The sequence below is a fragment of the Neoarius graeffei genome, chromosome 9 (genome assembly GCF_027579695.1).
Source record: "Neoarius graeffei isolate fNeoGra1 chromosome 9, fNeoGra1.pri, whole genome shotgun sequence".
NCBI classification, from domain to species: Eukaryota; Metazoa; Chordata; class Actinopteri; order Siluriformes; family Ariidae; genus Neoarius; species Neoarius graeffei.
This window is the reverse complement of record NC_083577.1, coordinates 73,510,760-73,529,689: the sequence shown is the minus strand read 5'-3', so window position 1 is coordinate 73,529,689 and position 18,930 is coordinate 73,510,760. Positions and strand designations below refer to the sequence as shown.

The 18,930-nt window shown below is 39.9% G+C and overlaps 2 protein-coding genes across 3 annotated transcripts in view; one reads left to right on the top strand and one right to left on the bottom strand.

Moving 5' to 3' along the window:
* znf142 (zinc finger protein 142) overlaps window positions 1-3,967 on the bottom strand; it is a 32,253-nt gene extending 28,286 nt beyond the window's left edge. For both annotated transcript variants that reach the window (XM_060930248.1, XM_060930249.1), the window contains exon 1: window positions 3,789-3,967. The gene's annotated coding sequence lies outside the window, so the exon portion shown is untranslated. The remainder of the gene's footprint in view (window positions 1-3,788) is intronic.
* Window positions 3,968-4,072: 105 nt separating this feature from the next.
* Window positions 4,073-12,088, top strand: LOC132891346 (mitochondrial chaperone BCS1). Its single transcript, XM_060928860.1, has 8 exons — window positions 4,073-4,211; window positions 4,334-4,722; window positions 6,455-6,594; window positions 7,095-7,289; window positions 7,692-7,755; window positions 9,715-9,887; window positions 10,155-10,272; window positions 11,609-12,088. Exons 2-8 carry the CDS (start codon window positions 4,403-4,405, stop codon window positions 11,853-11,855), a joined length of 1,257 nt encoding a protein of 418 aa, XP_060784843.1. The 5' UTR covers window positions 4,073-4,211; window positions 4,334-4,402; the 3' UTR covers window positions 11,856-12,088.
* The last annotated feature ends 6,842 nt before the right edge of the window (window positions 12,089-18,930 follow it).

Below are 18,930 nucleotides of genomic sequence, written 5' to 3'. Positions count from 1 at the left end.
AGAGAAGTGGAGAGTCCAGTCCCTCTCGAGGAGCTGGGTTCCGGAGCCCAAGCTGTGCATGGAGGTGAGCCCGACTATCTCTAGCCGGTACCTCTCAACCTCCCACACAAGCTCAGGCTCTTTCCTCCCCAGCGAAGTGACATTCCATGTCCCAACAGCTAGCCGCTGTGTCTGGGGATCAGGTCGTCGAGGCCCCTGCCTTCGACTGCCGCCCAATCCACACTGCACCAGCCCCTTACGGCTACCTCTGTGGGTGGTGAACCCACAGGAGATCGGGCCCACATCACCACTTCGGGCTGAGCCTGGCCAGGCCCCGTGGGCAAAGGCCCGGCCACCAAGCACTCACATACGAGCCCCAACCCCAGGCCTGGCTCCAGGGTGGGGCCCCGGCTGCGCCATACCGGGCGACGTCACGGTCCTTGATTGATTATTCTTCATGAGGGGTTTTGATGAACTGCTCTTGGTCTGGCCTGTCACCTAGGACCTGTCTGCCTTGGGAGACCCTAACACGGGCGTAATGCCCCCGACAACATAGCTCCTAGGATCATTCAAGCACACAAACCCCTCCACCACAATAAGGTGGCAGTTCTAGGACGGGAGAATTTTCTGGTATAATTCAGAATTCATTGTTCCATCAATGACGGCAAGCCGTCCTGGCCCACATGCAGCAAAACAGGCCCAAACCATGATACTACCACCACCATGTTTCACAGATGGGATTAGGTTCTTATGCTGGAATGCAGTGTTTTTCTTTCTCCAAACATAATGCTTCTCATTTAAACCAAAAAAGTTCTATTTTGGTCTCATCTGTCCACAAAACATTTTTCCAATAGCCTTCTGGCTTGTCCACATGATCTTTAGCAAACTGCAGATGAGCAGCAATGTTCTTTCTGAAGAGCAGTGGCTTTCTCCTTGCAACCCTGCCATGCACACCATTGTTGTTCAGTGTTCTCCTGATGGTGGACTCATGAACATTAGCCAATGTGAGAGAGGCCTTCAGTTGTTTAGAAGTTACTCTGGGGTCCTTTGTGACCTCACCGACTATTACACGCCTTGCTCTTGGAGTGATCTTTGTTGGTCGACCACTCCTGAGGAGGGTAACAATGGTCTTGAATTTCCTCCATTTGTACACAATCAGTCTGACTGTGGATCGGTGGAGTCCAAACTCTTTAGAGATGGTTTTGTAAACTTTTCCAGCCTGATGAGCATCAACAATGCTTTTTCTGGGGTCCCCAGAAATCTCCTTTGTTCGTGCCATGATACACTTCCACAAACATGCTGTGAAGATCAGACTTTGATAGATCCCTGTTCTTTAAATAAAACAGGGTGCCCACTCACACCTGATTATCATCCCACTGATTGAAAACACCTGACTCTAATTTCACCTTCAAATTGACTGCTAATCCTCGAGGTTCACATACTTTTGCCACTCACAGATATGTAATATTGGATCATTTTCCTCAATAAATAAATGACCAAGTATAATATTTTTGTCTCATTTGTTTAACTGGGTTCTCTTTATCTACTTTTAAGACTTGTGTGAAAATCTTATGATGTTTTAAGTCATATTTATGCAGAAATATAGAAAATTCTAAAGGGTTCACAAACTTTCATGCACCACTGTAAATTTAAGGCCAAAATGTATCCTTTTTTGTCTCATTTTACAAAAATTAAATTTTAAATGTTGAAAAAATTGGGAAGGTGGAAGTTACATCTGCAATAAAAGTATTTTACCATGTAAATAGGTCATGCAGTCATATTTATTAAGACTAACTTTTCTGCTAGAGCAATACTGCAGACATAAATGTTTTTAAAAATTGCATGAAATTTCCATTAAAAAAAAAAGTCCTTTCCGACACCAAATTTAGGTTTAAATATTTCAAAACCCACTTTAGTTTTGTGATACTTACTGATGTTTTTGAAAGGTACTCATATTTACTTATTTTATCAGATCAAAATGCATGTATTTCACATCGAAATGATAAATTACACAGCCTGAAGTAAACCACATCCAAATTTCTGTCAAAATGATGATCTTTTATTTAATTTAATTCTTATTTAATTAAACCAGTATGGGTGCAAATATTGTGTTTTGTATCAGTCAGTGAAAGAGAAAACAAGTGTATATGTACACAAACTGTTGTTATTTTTAGAGCTTGTCATAAGCAGTTCAGGTTTGAATTTTTGACATTTATATTTTAATAGGTGCTAACTTGCTTCATAAATATTTTAAAACTGGTGAACCCTACTGTCTTCTTATATTTTGTTCTTAAAAGGAGCATACACAGTACTGTGCAGTAGTCTTCGGCACCCTGTTTTAGAGTTACAAACGTTAGTTTTCCAGCACAAAATTAAATGTTTCAGGGGGAAAAAAATGTTTGTATCGGAGCGTACACAAGAGAGCACTTTTCAGATTAAAAAAAGAAAACATAATGAAGGCTGCTGGGTTTTGGTGCAAAACTAAGAAGCAAGTGTGACAGTCAAAGTGTCCAGAAGAACTGTGTCTGGTTCTGTAAGATGCTCAGTAAAACATACAGCTCATTTCCTTATCAAAATGCACTTATTGTACCTGAGAATACTATTTTTTAAAGCAAAGGGTCGTTTCACACCAAATATTGACTTTGTTTCATTTATTATGGCTTACTGCTGTTTATAGTTTGTTTGTTTTTATGCCTCCGCCACCTTAAGGTGCAGGAGGCATTATGTTTTCGGGTTGTCCGTCTGTCCGTGCGTGCGTCCGTCTGTCCCAAAACCTTGTGAACGCGATATCTCAAAGGCTAATGAAAGGAATTTCACCAAACTTTCACCATTTGTGCGCTTTGGGACAAACATGAACTGATTAGATTTTGAGGTTAAAAGGTCTAAGGTCAAGGTCACTGTGAGGTCAAATGTCTGTCCGAAAACCTTGTGAACACAATATCTCCAAGGCAAATGAAAGGAATTTCACCAAACTTTCACCATTTGTGCATTTGGGGACAAACATGAACTGATTAGATTTTGAGGTTAAAAGGTCACAGGTCAAGATTACTGTGAGGTCAAATGTCCATCTCCAAACTTTGTGAACACCATATCTCAAAGACTAATGAAAGGAATTTCACCAAACTTTCACCATTTGTGCACTTTGGGGCAAAGATGAAATGATTAGATTTTGAGATCAAAAGGTCTAAGGTCAAGGTCACTGTGAGGTCAAATGTCTGTCCGAAAACCTTGTGAACACCATATCTCCAAGGCAAATGAAAGGAATTTCACCAAACTTTCACCATTTGTGCGCTAAAAGGTCACAGGTCAAGATTACTGTGAGGTCAAATGTCCATCCCCAAATCACAACTTAATAAGGCGTGTAGATGAAACATTTAATTTCATTATTTTTAAGCCATTTTTGGTCTACAGCATTTCTTTACATGTGCCTAAGGCGTTTGCACAGTACTGTATGTTCATCTTTTTTTATTGAAAAAAAGACAAAAATTACTTTTTAAATTTTTTTTTTTATCCCCTGTGATAAAACCGCCCATGATGCATTTCTTTCGAAACACAATTCTGACCTACTGCTTGAAGATTTCAGCCGTTTTCACTCCGGAAAACAATGCATTTTTTTTTCCTTCTAGTGGCTACCGTCAGCACAGTTTATATTATTAGCTAAGACAGCTAACCCGTAATACAAACCTTGTTCAGGACATTACCGGACTACTTTAACTGAAAATACTTTGATAAAGTTAATTAAACACATAAACATTCCATGTCTATTATGTCATGGTGATATGTGTATCAACTAACCTATAAACACTTACCTGATACTGATGAGCAGCGCCAATCTAACTTTATACTATAATGTAAAAACTGAAGAGTATAATCTTTTACACAACGGCTTAATATGCAAGATGAAGCATGTTATATGTATTTTTTATCTAAGACATCTGATTGTTTTTTCTAGTTTAAAAATTCTCCTTGAAATAGCATGTAACGTGGAACTATTTTGTTGGCAGACGTTTCAGTCGGAAATATTTTCCTGAACAACGGAAGTATCATGAGGTCGCCGTCGCCATGTGATTTATCCTCCGCGTTTGTCCAATGAAAACGCAGGTGTGTGGTGTAACAGGGACTTGCTGTGTATCTGTAATTCAATGGATGTAACAACACTCTAAAATGATTGGAAGTTATCAGTCGTAAATAATGAAGTGCAAACCATCCAGTGATATGCAAATCTTATTAACGTAAGTGATTATTTCATGTGCAATTTATTGAAACCGAGATACATTGCAGGAGAAGTGTTCTCAAGACTCCTTCAGTGTTTTGTTGGTTATTATAAATGTGTTTGTGTCCGAATGTGTTGCAGAATTCACAGTGAAGAAGAGAAACAATACTGCTCCTGATGACTGACTGAGAAATTTGACACAGCTGAGCAATGACCTTTTCAGATTTTCTGGGAGCTTTGAAGGACAACCCCTACTTTGGGGCTGGTTTTGGACTAGTTGGTGTGGGCACAGCACTTGCAGTTGCAAGAAAGGGGGCACAGATTGGCATGGTCTTTTTCAGGCGGCATTATATGATCACCCTTGAGGTTCCTAGCAGAGATAAGAGTTACCACTGGTTGTTGAGCTGGATTACCAAACATGCCAAGCATACACAGCACCTCAGTGTGGAGACCTCATACATGCAGCATGAGAGTGGACGGGTCCACACACAGTTTGATTTCCACCCAAGTCCTGGAAACCACATTATTTGGTGAGGCTTATTATTATTATCCATCCATCCATTATCTGTAGCTGCTTATCCTGCTCTACAGGGTCGCAGGCAAGCTGGAGCCTATCCCAGCTGACTACGGGTGAAAGGCGGGGTACACCCTGGACAAGTGGCCAGGTCATCTCAGGGCTGACACATGGACACAGACAACCATTCACACTTGCATTCACACCTACGGTCAATTTAGAGCCACCAATTAGCCTAACCTGCATGTCTTTGGACTGTGGGGGAAAACGGAGCACCCAGAAGAAACCCATGCGGACACAGGGAGAGCATGTAAACTCCACACAGAAAGACCCTTGTCGGCCGCTGAGCTCGAACCCGGAACTTCTTGCTGTGAGGCGACAGTGCTAACCACAACATCATCGTGCCGCCCCCTATTATTATTATTATTATTATTATTATTAAGTTTAACTTGTATCATGCTTTTCTCACACCCAGGGTCACTTTACAATTACATAACAAATGGGAGAGAAAAAATATCACATTTGTCAGAGGTATGATCAACCTTGTATTAACTATATTTGCGTCATCTTATCTACAGAATTTCAAAGTATTCGTGAACATATTATATTAATTAAAGCAGGCAAATTGGCATATGGCATTCCTGCAGTAAAAACACAAAATATCTATATCTGGCTTGCAACTTGTGTCTGTTACCATACAGATTTCCAACTCTGGTCCTGTTGTACCAGCTGTCATAGACATTATATTGTTTTCCCTGCTCAAACACACCCACTTGAAATCTGGAAGGAATGCTGATTTGCTTGGAGCATGTATGTTAAAGAATGGAAAACATTAAAACATGCAAAGCAGGGAGTCTCCAGAACTGGAAATCTGTGTGCTAATAGATATAAATTCCCAGATTCATATTACTGAACTGGGCGGCATGATGGTGTAGTGGTTAGCGCTGTCACCTCACAGCAAGAAGGTCCGGGTTCGAGCCCCGTGCCCGGCAAGGGCCTTTCTGTGCAGAGTTTGCATGTTCTCCCCGTGTCTGCATGGGCTTCCCCTACAGTCCAAAGACATGCAGGTTAGGTTAACTGGTGACTCTAAATTGACTATGGGTGTGAATGGTTGTTTATGTGTCAGCCCTGTGATGACCTGGTGACTTATCTAGGGTGTACCCTGCCTTTCGCCCATGGTCAGCTGGGATAGGCTCCAGCTTGCCTGCGACCCTGTAGAACAGGATAAAGCGGCTAGAGATAATGAGATGAGATCTTACTGAACTGAGTCTTGGCTGTTTGAAAAATAAAATGAATTTGGGTAGTTCTTCGGTAACGGAATTACATTCACAGCAAAATGTGGTAACGTTTTTGTAGTTGCAGTGTTCGAGATAATGGTATTAAATAAAAATTCCACACTGTACGGGGTATCTTTTGACCCTAAAAAGCATAGAAAAATTGCCTATGTTCAACTCTGAATGCAAAATCTTTTATGAGGAAAGAAAAGTCAGTAACAGAATTACATCAGGAAAAAAACTGACCTTTCATTTCTTAAAATTCAAACAAAGATTTCTCTGAAGCAACATTGCTATAATTGATGTGATGATCTTTAAATATGGTTTTCAGTACATTTTACCTTGGATTCCATACTTTAGCAATATCACTGAACTGACAAGTTAAGGCAATCTTAATAATTTCATAATTTTGGCCTCTCTGCTGAAGAATTGCCCATTTACAAATAAGAAATTAATGACCCTTTTTTGTATTAGGTATGGCAGAAAATGGATAAGAGTGGAGAGGACCAGAGAGAAGCAGATGGTGGATCTGCACACAGGAACACCGTGGGAGTCTGTCACCTTTACAGCCTTTGGCAGGAACCGACAAATCTTCTTCAACATACTGCAGGAAGGTAGGGCCAATCAGTCCAAAGATCTAAGATGTAATTTAGTTTTTTTGATTTGCAAGGAATCAGTGAAAACATATTGGTAGAACCACAGCACTACACAATTTTGTGTTTGTGTCATTAGCTCATTATTAGTATGGAGGGCATCAGCACAACATGCATTCTATGTCCATGACATTTTTTTTTAAATAGAATCTAAAAGAAATCTCTGATTTTAAATCAGCAGATCTGGCAACAAAGCATGTTCCTGCTCCCTTAGAAGAGCAATCTCACTGGATAAATGCATAGGGAAAAATCACGTAGGCTACAATAAACTTTTTCTATTTTTCAAGAACTGAGACACAATTTCACAAACTTTTAAGTCATAAACTGGTCTATGAAATAAAGCTATTCAATCAGCAGTATTGGTGTTGTGATTTCTTCTTAACCTGTTAATGGTGACCTCTTTCATGTATCAGGTCTTTATTTTTAATAACCAGACCATTTGAATAATTTGTTGTTTGTAGCACGAGAGCTTGCTCTGAAGCAGGAAGAAGGACGCACTGTAATGTACACTGCTATGGGTGCGGAGTGGAGGCCTTTTGGCTTCCCCCGTCGTCGGCGCCCTTTGTCCTCTGTCGTCCTGGAGAACGGAGTAGCTGAGAGGATTGTGGATGATGTGAAGGAATTTATTAGTAATCCAAAGTGGTATACTGACAGAGGTATGTCATAAGTTACTTAATCAGTAACTGTTTAATCAGTAGCTATGCCATAACAGTTACTTAAACAGTTGCTTACTTACCAGTTACTGTTATCACCCAAACGAGGGTGGGTTTCCTTGTGAGTCCACTCAAGGGTTCTTCCTCACGACATCTGAGGGAGCTTGCCATCGTCACCACCATTGCCTCAGGCTTGCTCATTAGGGATAAATACATTTTATTAAGGATAAAATTATTAGTTCATATGTTTAAAGTCTTTATTTTTCTGTAAAGCTGCTTTATGACAAGGTTGACTGTGTAAAGCGCCATACAAATAAATTGACATGACTTAATCGATTACCTCAAATCACTCTCTGAATATTAGTATGTTCCAATTTTTGAGTCTTTAATAATTTTTTTTTGTAGGGATTCCATACAGAAGAGGATATTTATTGTATGGACCTCCAGGCTGTGGAAAGAGCAGCTTCATGTAAGACTAGTGACTTACTTTATTTTGGTGTAAAGCAGAACTCTGTAATTACTAAGTTACCTCGGTGTAATACAGTAATTAAGCTCGTGGTGAGTAAAGATCTTACGATGATACTTAGACACAGTATGTTTCATGATATTTTTCAGAGGAGTGCATCCTATGAAAAAAAAAATTTCAAATGTTCAATGACATTTATTTGACATGAACTAGGAGGGAAAATAAAACATTTGAAAACGAATGATTAAAAAAATGAATATTTTTAATGTCCAAATATTAAAATATACTTTACCATCTTGTTCAGTTGTAGTTTAAGATATCAAAGAAAAGCCCAAGAATTACACAACATTTTAAATATGTTAAAATAAAGATAAAGTACAGTATTTTTCTTAAATATTTTATTTAACCTGAATTGCAGATAGATAGAATAGAATGCCTTTATTGTCACTATAGACCCTTTTCAGTCACGTGACCTTCGTAAACGCGACCACCATTTTGGACATGTAGCGGACTTCGGCTCGAATTGGTTTGAATGCGAGGAAGGCGACAAACAGAGAACATACAAGAAAAAGGAGCGAGATGCAGAAAACACCTTCGCTATCCAGCGACGTAGGGCATTTACAGGGCGAGCAGAGGGAGAAATAACAACAGTAACGACACATTAGCAACGCCGTACAGAAATAACGGTTTATGGCACAGACCCTTTCGGTTCTTGCTCATCTAGCTGCTACAATGACTGCTTAGACTGCAACAGTAATACCTAACACACATTTAAGTATCCGTCGTAAAGACGTGAAACTCATCGAGTGACGAGTGTGTTCATTGATAAGCTAACACAATCTAAAAGTAGACATACCATCACACTGCCCTGGCGCTGTGTACAGTTTCCCTTCTATGGTTTGTGCACTCACTAGTTGCCATTACTTTCTCCAACCGTTGTTACAGATTACAGGGAACGGCCTGGATTTAAGAGACAAATACATGTTCCTCTTATTTTGAACACTTATTTGTAGGCAGTGCTTAATTTGTAAAGTGGGAGGTCCCGGAGCGCAGAGGATGAGCGGCTCCAGTGCGGAAGAGGAGAGGAGGGGGGAGGGGAGAGGGGCGCGGCGCTGCGCTTATGGGCATGTTTTGTAATAACACTGCAAATTAAGTTCATCTGCAGATATTTTGTGGATGTCGTTTCATGAGAGAAATCACCAACAAGACAGATATCAAAATCAAACATTAACACTAAATAAACTTGCATTTTTTTATTTAATTATTATTATTATTTTTTTGTTACATAGTCAAAAGAGGTGTCGGATCACCGGATCCAGTGTAAATAGCTGCCGGAGCCAACGCCCGAGGTTCCGGAGCGCGCTCCGGCTTGCTCCCCCTCAAATTAAGCGCTGTTTGTAGGACACTGCCTCTGATCTGTCCTACAGTCTACCAACAGCAAAGGAACACAACACTAACTAATAGCTACTACAGAAGAACAAAGAGGTTACAATGGGTTATTTTAGCCTATTTGGTTACACACTCGCTGCCACAGAATGTTAACAGCAATGTAATGCCTTTTCTGGCTAATTTTATTCGTCTTACCTCCAACAAAGTGGTCACTACTCAAGCGTTGGTATGCCGCTATCCATCTCCGTCGGTCAGCATCTACCGGGATCCGATAAAATGATAACCCTTGCCTTGTTTGTTGATGGTTACTACATCCAGGTGCACAACAATATAGTGGCATGATGGAAGTCTTGCTGAAAGTAAAAACTTTCTTTGCTGCCATTCCTCAATGCTGGCTGTGGTAAACTACTGGTAGTACATGTCCAAAATGGCGGCCGCGTTTGTCGTGACGTCACGTGAAAAGGGTCCATACACATGTACAATGTGTACAAAAAAAAATTTACAGGTACGCATGTATGCATGGGTATGATACTGTGTGTGTGTGTGTGTGTGTGTTTTGGTTGAATTTTTCAGCACAGCTCTCGCTGGTGAGTTGGGTTACAGCATCTGTTTGATGAGTCTGAGTGACCGCAGTCTTTCTGATGATCGGCTAAATCACCTACTGAGTGTGGCTCCACAGCAGAGCATTATTCTGCTGGAGGATGTAGATGCTGCCTTTGTCAGCCGAGAACTCCTGCCAACTGAGAGTATGTCTGCAATGATTTTTATAAATAACACAGTCCTGTTTTTCTATGTCTGAATGTCAGATCTGCCAGCATTTTCATTAAAGCCAGTTGGGTCCATTTTGAAAAGATAAATTGACTTAAGATAAAAAAAAAATCATTTAAGCATGACAACTTGTAGCTGAAACAAGCTTAAATCATATGTTGAGTACTTCAAGACTCTGTCTGTGAGCACCATGTCCTTGTCCTGTCCTGCTTGTAATGGCTTTCTGTTTTCCTTACTGTTTCCAGATCCAGTGGCCTACCAGGGCATGGGGAGGCTCACATTTAGTGGACTTCTGAATGCACTAGATGGCGTTGCTTCTTCAGAAGCTAGAATTGTCTTCATGACGACAAATTTTATTGACAGGTAAGAGTCAGTTATTTAAGTTTACTGGTGCAGAAGTGAAAATAAAGCTTCACATTCGGATTTCAAACTAAAATTATTTCCTGCATTAGTTAACATTTTCCAAAATCATAAACGTAAACATAAAATACAAAAGTCCAATCAAGTAATGTTAACAAAGGTAATACATGCTTTAAGTAATGTCCGTTCCGTTCAAATGTTAATTAAGTACACCGATTTGCAGAAGTAAATACACTTACTTGCATTTATTCCATCCATGACAAAAAGTCCTCATGAATTTATCATTAAAATAATTACAGCATGTTTCCAAATGTTAAAAGCTAAACGTGGGTTTCTGGGTATAAAAATTTGAACCCAGCCTCAATTATAAACAATAGACTTTTTAATTAATCATTCAGTCTGGTGGAATGAGTTATTTACTCATGGGTGGAATAAACATGATTTTCTTCTTTGGCTTATTTAGTGAAAAATATTAACACCAACAAGAATTACTTTTCTAACTTATGCCATTAAGTTAATGGTTAATGTTACCAAATGCTGTTCCCAAATAATGGTAATTAAGGGAACCTTAATGTACAAGTTTTTTTTTTTTTTTTTTGTGTGTGTGTGTGTGTGTAAGGCAGTGAAGCTTATCGTTGCTTTCCTTTCATTTTGGTCGATTGCTTGAATTTAATTATTTTCCTATAACAGCACGCCCCTAAATGGTCCATTCTTATTTTATACAATAGTTCTGTTGAAGGCCTGAAGGTGCTGATTTTCTGAATTTTGTGTAAGAGCAGCTCTGACAGTAGTTCAGGCTGTAATTCAAATGATTTTTTAAAATAATGCTTTCTTTCTAACATGTTATAATTTTTCACAAGGACTTGTATGTTGTACACGCGATTTAACTACGGTTAATAATAAACAGATTAAGAAACATGCTATTTATTGAAAAAAAAACATACAATCCTTGATATGTTGAACTTTTCTGTGAAGAGATGGTGTTAACATTTTATGGAAGGAGTCTCTATTGTCAGTGCTTTGTAATGGTTTTCAACCACAGGAAAGTCTTCAGAACAAATCTTTCCTTTCAGCAGAAAGCAGGAAAACTAATATATAATATAACATTTTAATAATAGCACAGTAGGGAATAACTGTCAGAGCTGCTGTTATAGAAAATTAATAAATACCATCTGACCAATCTGATTTGAGAGTGGTGTTGTATAACTACACATCATTCAGACTGTGTCATTCATGCCATGAACACTTTTAGAATCTAACAGTGTGAATGAACCATTTACCATTTGTATAATCTTAACCAACTATGTTTACTTTGTTTTCTTTCCCTCATGCATTAAAGACTTGATCCAGCTCTAATAAGACCTGGCCGTGTGGATCTAAAGCAGTATGTTGGACATTGTACACATTATCAGCTCACTCAGATGTTCCAAAGGTTCTACCCACTGGAGTCTGCAGCTGAGGGGGAGAGATTCGCAACATGTGCACTGCAAGCACATACAGACCTCAGCGCAGCTCAAGTGCAAGGACATTTCATGCTTCATAAAATGGACCCTGCTGGCGCTATAGGCAATGTTGCAAACATTTAAGAAATAAAAAATTTCACAGCTTTATTTTTTAACTCCATCCATCCATTATCTGTAGCCGCTTATCCTGTTCTACAGGGTTGCTGGCAAGCTGGAGCCTATCCTAGCTGACTATGGGCGAGAGGCGGGGTACACCCTGGACAAGTCACCAGGTTATCACAGGGCTGACAATTTTTTAAATCTTATATAGATATCCGACGGCACGGTGGTGTAGTGGTTAGCACTGTTGCCTCACAGCAAGAAGGTCCGGGTTCGAGCCCCGTGGCCGGCAAGGGCCTTTCTGTGTGGAGTTTGCATGTTCTCCCCGTGTCCGCGTGGGTTTCCTCCAGGTGCTCCGGTTTCCCCCACAGTCCAAAGACATGCAGGTTAGGTTAACTGGCGACTCTAAATTGACCGTAGGTGTGAGTGTGAATGGTTGTCTATGTGTCAGCCCTGTGATGACCTGACGACTTGTCCAGGGTGTACCCCGCCTTTCGCCCGTAGTCAGCTGGGATAGGCTCCAGCTTGCCTGTGACCCTGTAGAACAGGATAAAGCAGCTAGAGATAATGAGATGAGATATAGATATCCATCCATCCATCCATCCATCCATCCATCCATCCATTATCTGTAGCCATTTATCCTGTTCTACAGAGTCACAGGCAAGCTGGAGCCTATCCCAGCTTACTATGGGTGAGAGGTACACCCTGGACAAGTCGCCAGGTCATCGCAGGGCTGACATAGAGATAAACAACCATTCACACCTACTGTACGGTCAATTTAGAGCCACCAGTTAACCTCACCTGCATGTCTTTGGACTGTGGGGGAAACCGGAGCACCTGGAGGAAACTCACGCAGCCATGGGGAGAACATGCAAACTCCACACAGAAAGGCCCTCGCCGGCCGCTGGGCTCAAACCCAGAACCTTCTTGCTGTGAGGCGACAGTGCTAACCACTACACCACCATGCCGCTATATATATATATATATATATATATATATATATATATATATCATGGTTTTCTCCAAAGCGTTTTAGCGTATCGAGCCTGATACGCTTGCTCTGCCTGCCGATACGCTTAGTTGCTTTAGTTAAAATCCGATACGCTTAGATTTATACCGATACGTTAAATTTCCTACCCACAAGTAACTAGATACATAGGAGAGCAAATAACAGATCCATTTACATATTGATTGATATTTGTGTTAAACAAGAGGACTTTTTTTTCAATGTTTGTGTTGATTCTGTCAAAGTAATATGTCCACGTGGTATGATGTAAACAAACTGTAATCTGTTGGCTATATCAAGATCACGTGTTCAAACCGTCCAATAAAAATATCGAAAGAAGACGTCAGACATCCCGGAATTTTCCGATTCATTATAGTGTTACAACACTACTTGATCATACATAATTAAGGTATCCCTGTAGATTTTCAATGTATCATATACCTAAGTAATCTATAACAAAACAGTTTAACTTGCATGTTGAACTTTAAGGTGAAATTTCAAATGTGTATACCTTAATACTATTTGTCAGAAATCATTGAAACACTGGTAAAATCTATCCTATAATCATATATCTAAAACCTTTGAGACCCTGAAAATGCACCTGAGAGCACCTATTTTCAAAAATATTTTCCCGGGGGGCATGCCCCCGGATCCCTCTAGTTTCGCTTCGCACCTTTGGCACTCAATTGTCTGTGTATTATCATGCCAGAATTTAGGGCTTTACTTTTTTTCTGGGGAAAACACTGATATATATAAAATCTCATCTAAATCATGTTAAAATATAAGATGGCATTTTAAACTGTTGTACAGAAACAAGGGAGTAATGCTGCAGTCTACAGCATACAAACACCAGGGGGGTTTTATTCTGTTTAAAAGCAGACCTTGAATTTTAATTATATGCATCCAGCATGTTGGAAAAACAGCCCACTACACAAGAGTATGTTCCAAATAATGCACCAGAAAGCCGAATCCTAACCGACTTGTACTGTACTTGTACTGTGTTTTGAAAGGGGCTGATACATAACTTTTAATTATGACAACCCCAGATCAGAAAAAGTTGGGACAGTATGTTGAAATTGAACTTGAAAACACTGATTTATAAATAATATTTGACCTGTATTGCACTCAAAATAATACAACAGCACATAATTTTTTTAAAATAAACACTTATTTCAATCCTGATTCATGTAACACATTAAAAATAAAGTTAGGTGCATCATTTACCTGTTTTATAATGTTGCCATTCCTTCTCACAACACATAAAAAATGTTGAGGGACTGAAGACACCAAATGATGAAGAGTTTCAGGTGCTATTTTGTTCCATTCTTCCTGCAAACAGGTCTTAATGTCTTCAACAATATGGGGTCATTGTCATCGTGTTTTTGTTTCAAAATTTGCAACACATTCTCTCCTGGGGACAGAGGGGACAGGTAACCTCTTGTTCTACAGCCATGCCTTTGTAATGTGTGCAAAATGTGGTGTTGCACTTGCCTTGTTGAAATATTCCTGGAAAAGATGTTGGTGGCGGTGTTTCTGGATATTGTTTACATATGGTTTTAACTTGCATTTCTGGATGCAGTAATGAATTGTTTTCATAGAGGGTGGTTTTCTGAAGTGTTCCTGAGCCCATACAGTGATTTCCACAACAGACACATGTCTGCTTTTAATGCAGTGTCACCTGAGGGCCTGAAGATCACAGGCACCCAGTGTGAGTTTTCAGCCTTGTCTCTTGCATACAGATATTTGTCCAGATTCTCTGACTATTTTAATGACATTATGCACTAGGGTGCATCAGTTGCCCTCACTTTCATAAAATCTGATGCATTTTTGTTTGGGTGTTCCTTTTCACCAATAAAGACATCCTGTAAAATTTTTTGACCATATTCAAAAGTCTAATGGTGGCACCATGAGGTTCATTTTTTGCCAAAAAAACGCTTATTTTATGTTTTCGCGTAAGGTTTGAATCACAATGTTGGACTCCATTTATTGATTTCTTGTGACCCAGAGATCATGTTAAGAACCTTTGCAAGGGATTGAGAAGCATTAATGTGATTCATAATACATTTGTATTGTTTAAAAGTAGTTGAGCAATGATTCAATGAACAGCTAAAACTCAAACTGTGCTTGATAATATATTTAGAATATGTACTAAAAATGTGTATCTAAGATATTTGGTATACTCTATAAGGTGCCATAATGTTCCATGAAAAGTGATCGAAATTTTGTCATAAAAGTCATAAAATAGCAGCTTTTTCATAAATTTGAGCTCCTGGTGCCACCATTAAACTTTTGAATTTTGTCAAAATATTTCACCCAGTGTGTTTTCTTACCAAAAGGAACATAAAAACAAAAATGCATCATGATCGGAGGAACTTTTCATTTTTGGGGGCAACTGATGCACCCTATTATGCACCGTAGAAGATATGATCCCAAAATTATTTGCAAGTTTACATAGAGGAACATTATTCTTAAATTGTTGCACTATTTGCCCATGCAGTCTTTCACAGAGCGGTGAACCCCTCCCCATCTTTACTTCTGAGTCTCTGCCTCTCTGGGATGCTCTTTTTATACCAGTCATGTTACTGACCGGCAGCACGGTGGTGTGCGCTGTCGTCTCACAGCAAGAAGGTCCTGGGTTCGAGCCCTGGGGCCGGCGAGGGCCTTTCTGTGTGGAGTTTGCATGTTCTCCCCGTATCCGCGTGGGTTTCCTCCGGGTGCTCCGGTTTCCCCCACAGTCCAAAGACATGCAGGTTAGGTTAACTGGTGACTCTAAATTGACCGTAGGTGTGAATGTGAGTGTGAATGGTTGTCTGTGTCTATGTGTCAGCCCTGTGATGACCTGGCGACTTGTCCAGGGTGTACCCCGCCTTTCGCCCGTAGTCAGCTGGGATAGGCTCCAGCTTGCCTGCGACCCTGTAGAAGGATAAAGCGGCTAGAGATAATGAGATGAGATGTTACTGACCTGTTCCCAATTAACCAAATTAAGTTTTTTTAGCATTAGACAACTTTTTCAGTCTTTTGTTGCCCCTGTCCCAACTTTTCTGTAACATGTTGCTGACATCAAATTCAAAATGAGCATATATTTTTCAAAAAACAAAAATTTCTTAGTTTAATATGTTGCCTTCATACTATTTGCATTGAAATATAGGTTTTCCATGATTTGAAAATGATCATACTCTTTTTTTTTTTTAACAGAGTACACAGCATGCCAATGTTTTTGGAATTGGGGTTGTATAGAAACAGCAGTAAGCCATAATAAATGAAATAAAGTCAGTATTTGATGTGAGACGACCCTTTGCTTTAAAAAAAAAAAAAGTCTCCGGTGCGCTGAGTACAGTTTTATAAGGAAATGAGCTGTAGGTTTTACTGAGCATCTTGCAGAACCAACCACAGTTCTTCTGGACACTTTGACTGTCACACTTGCTTCTTAGTTTTGCAGCAAAACTCAGTAGCCTTCATTATGTTTTCTTTTTTAATCTGAAAAGTGGTCTCTTATGGAATATGCTGGTCAGATACAAACTTTTTTTTGTCACATTTAATTTTGTGCTGGAAAACGAACGTTTGGAACTCTAAGATGTTTGTACTGACTCGAAAATGTAGAAGTTATAAAATAGAAATCTATAACAAAGTTTGTATGAAAAAAATATAGGGTGCTGAAGACTTTTGCGCAGTGCTGTATTTTCTGCATTAATGCTGCCATCACTGAAATGTAAGTTGCCTTTGCCAAGGGCACTGACATACCATGATAGACCCTGGCTTTTGGACTTGCCATGACAGACCCTGGCTAGTAAGAGTCTGGATGGTCCTTTTTGCCTTTGGTTTAGAGCATGCAGCATCTATTTCTGACAAAAAAAAAAAAAGGCCTGGAATGTTGATTTGTTTGACCACAATACACATTTCCACTGTGTGATGGTTCGTCTCGGATGCCTTTGAGCCCAGAGGAGAAGTCAACAGCGTTTCTGGAGACAGTTAATATAAGGCTTCCTTTTTGAACGGTAAAGTTTTTATTGGCATGTGTGGATGTAACTCCATATTGTAGTGCATGACAAAGGTTTGCCAAAGTAATCCTGAGCCCATGTGGTTACATCAGCTATAGATGAATGAATTATTGATGCAGTGCCATCTGAGGGATCAGAGATCATGGGTGTTCAACTTAGGCTTGTGCCGTTTATGCACCAGAATTCCTCTATATTCCTTGAATTGTTGAATGATATCATCCAACATTGAGGGTGAAATATCAAAAACCCTTTGTATTTTTCTTTGAGGAACATTGTTTTTAAACATTTCAATAATTTCCTTGAGGAGCAAAGAAGGGGATCCTCAACCCCTCTTTGCTCCTCAGTGACTAGGCCTTACCTGGCTACATCGTTTGTAACAAGTCATGATTACAATCACCTGTTGACATCACCTGTTTCAAGTCCCATCATGATTTAAATGTTTTACCGCTTTACTAGCCCTAAATTGGCACCATCCCAACTTTTTGTCACAGGCCTGAAACACAGGAACAGATGTATACTAAGAAATTAAATAAAGTTGACCAGATAAAACATGAAATAACTTGGGTTCATGCTGTCTGCAATGAAATACAAGTCAAAGTAAATTTAGAAATCACAGCTTTCTTTTTTTATTTGCATTTTCCCTACTGTGCCAACGTTTTCTGATTTGGGGTTTTATTATTATTATTATTATTATTACTTGGTACGTTACTTTGAACGTGTTGGATTTCACAAATGTTTGAGTCTGATGGAACTTCCATTAAAAAATGCGCTTGTGATTATGGTTTGAAAGTGAAAATAATTTACTAAATGTTTTGGCATTAATACAATTTGGGGCAGCACGGTGGTGTAGTGGTTAGCACTGTCGCCTCACAGCAAGAAGGTTCTGGGTTCGAGCCCAGCAGCCGGCGGGGGCCTTTCTGTGTGGAGTTTGCATTTTCTCCCCGTGTCTGCATGGGTTTCCTCCGGGTGCTCTGGTTTCCCCCACAGTCCAAAGACATGCAGTTAGGTTAATGTGGGGCGGCCTTGGGCTGAAGTGCCCTTGAGCAAGGTACCTTACCCCTGACTGCTCCCTGGGCACTGTAGTGTGGCTGGCCACTGCTCTGTGTATGTGTGCGTGTGTGTTCACTGCTTCAGATGGGTTAAATGCAGAGGATGAATTTCACTGTGCTTGAAGTGTGCATGTGACAAAGGTTTCTTCTTAAATTTAAGCAAACAAGTGAGTGAAACAGAAAAGTAAAAAGTGCACACAATTGGTGCATATGTGTCAGCTGGGTGAAGAATACTGTCAGGGATGGTAGGAGATGGATGTGTGTGCAGAAGGTATTTATTATAATAACAAGAATTAGGCAAACAATCCAAAATGGCAGGCAAAATTGGAAACGGTGAAACAAGCAAACGGTCTGGCAAGGCACAAACAGAGCATCACAAGCAAAAGCAGAATCGAAGACTAGGGACAGGAATCAGGGCTCAGGAAACCAATATACAAGCAAGGCTCAGAAATGTGTCAACAATGTAATACTTCGCAAAATAAGTGTGCATTTCAAGTCTTTTATATAGGCGAGCTGATTGCGCCTTAATCCCATGCAGGTGTGAGTCATTAGCGGCATGCATGAGTCAACTTGGAGTGCAAGCTGTAGGGAGCATGCTTGAGAGTCCATATGTTGCACGTGCCAAAGTGCGCAGGTGTGATAATATGCTATACACCAATATTTCCCCAATGGCATCACTGTCTTTTCAGTGTCCATTTTTGGTAATACGTAATAATAGTGCAAATAATTAAATATAGAAATTACTGGTATCCTTCAAAAAAAAAAAAAAACACTGGCTAAAAACCTCATCATTGTGTTAATATTTATGCAAGTAAACATAATGGGAAAGTTATGACCTTTTTCGATTTTTTTTTTTGCCCAATATGTTGTCATATGGTATGATTATTTTTAGACACGTTGATCTATTCCTAGGCGGCACAGTGGTGTAGTGGTTAGCGCTATCGCCTCACAGCAAGAAGGTCCTGGGTTTGAGCCCCGGGGCCGGCGAGGGCCTTTCTGTGCGGAGTTTGCATGTTCTCCCCGTGTCCGCGTGGGTTTCCTCCGGG

Excerpts from the sequence above, each read along its gene's own strand:
- LOC132891346 (XM_060928860.1), top strand. The coding sequence starts at position 4,403 with ATGACCTTTTCAGATTTTCTGGGAGCTTTGAAGGACAACCCCTACTTT. Across the intron at positions 7,290-7,691 it reads AAAGTGGTATACTGACAGAG|GGATTCCATACAGAAGAGGA; the intron begins GTATGTCATAAG and ends TTTTTTTTGTAG. Across the intron at positions 7,756-9,714 it reads TGTGGAAAGAGCAGCTTCAT|CACAGCTCTCGCTGGTGAGT; the intron begins GTAAGACTAGTG and ends TGAATTTTTCAG.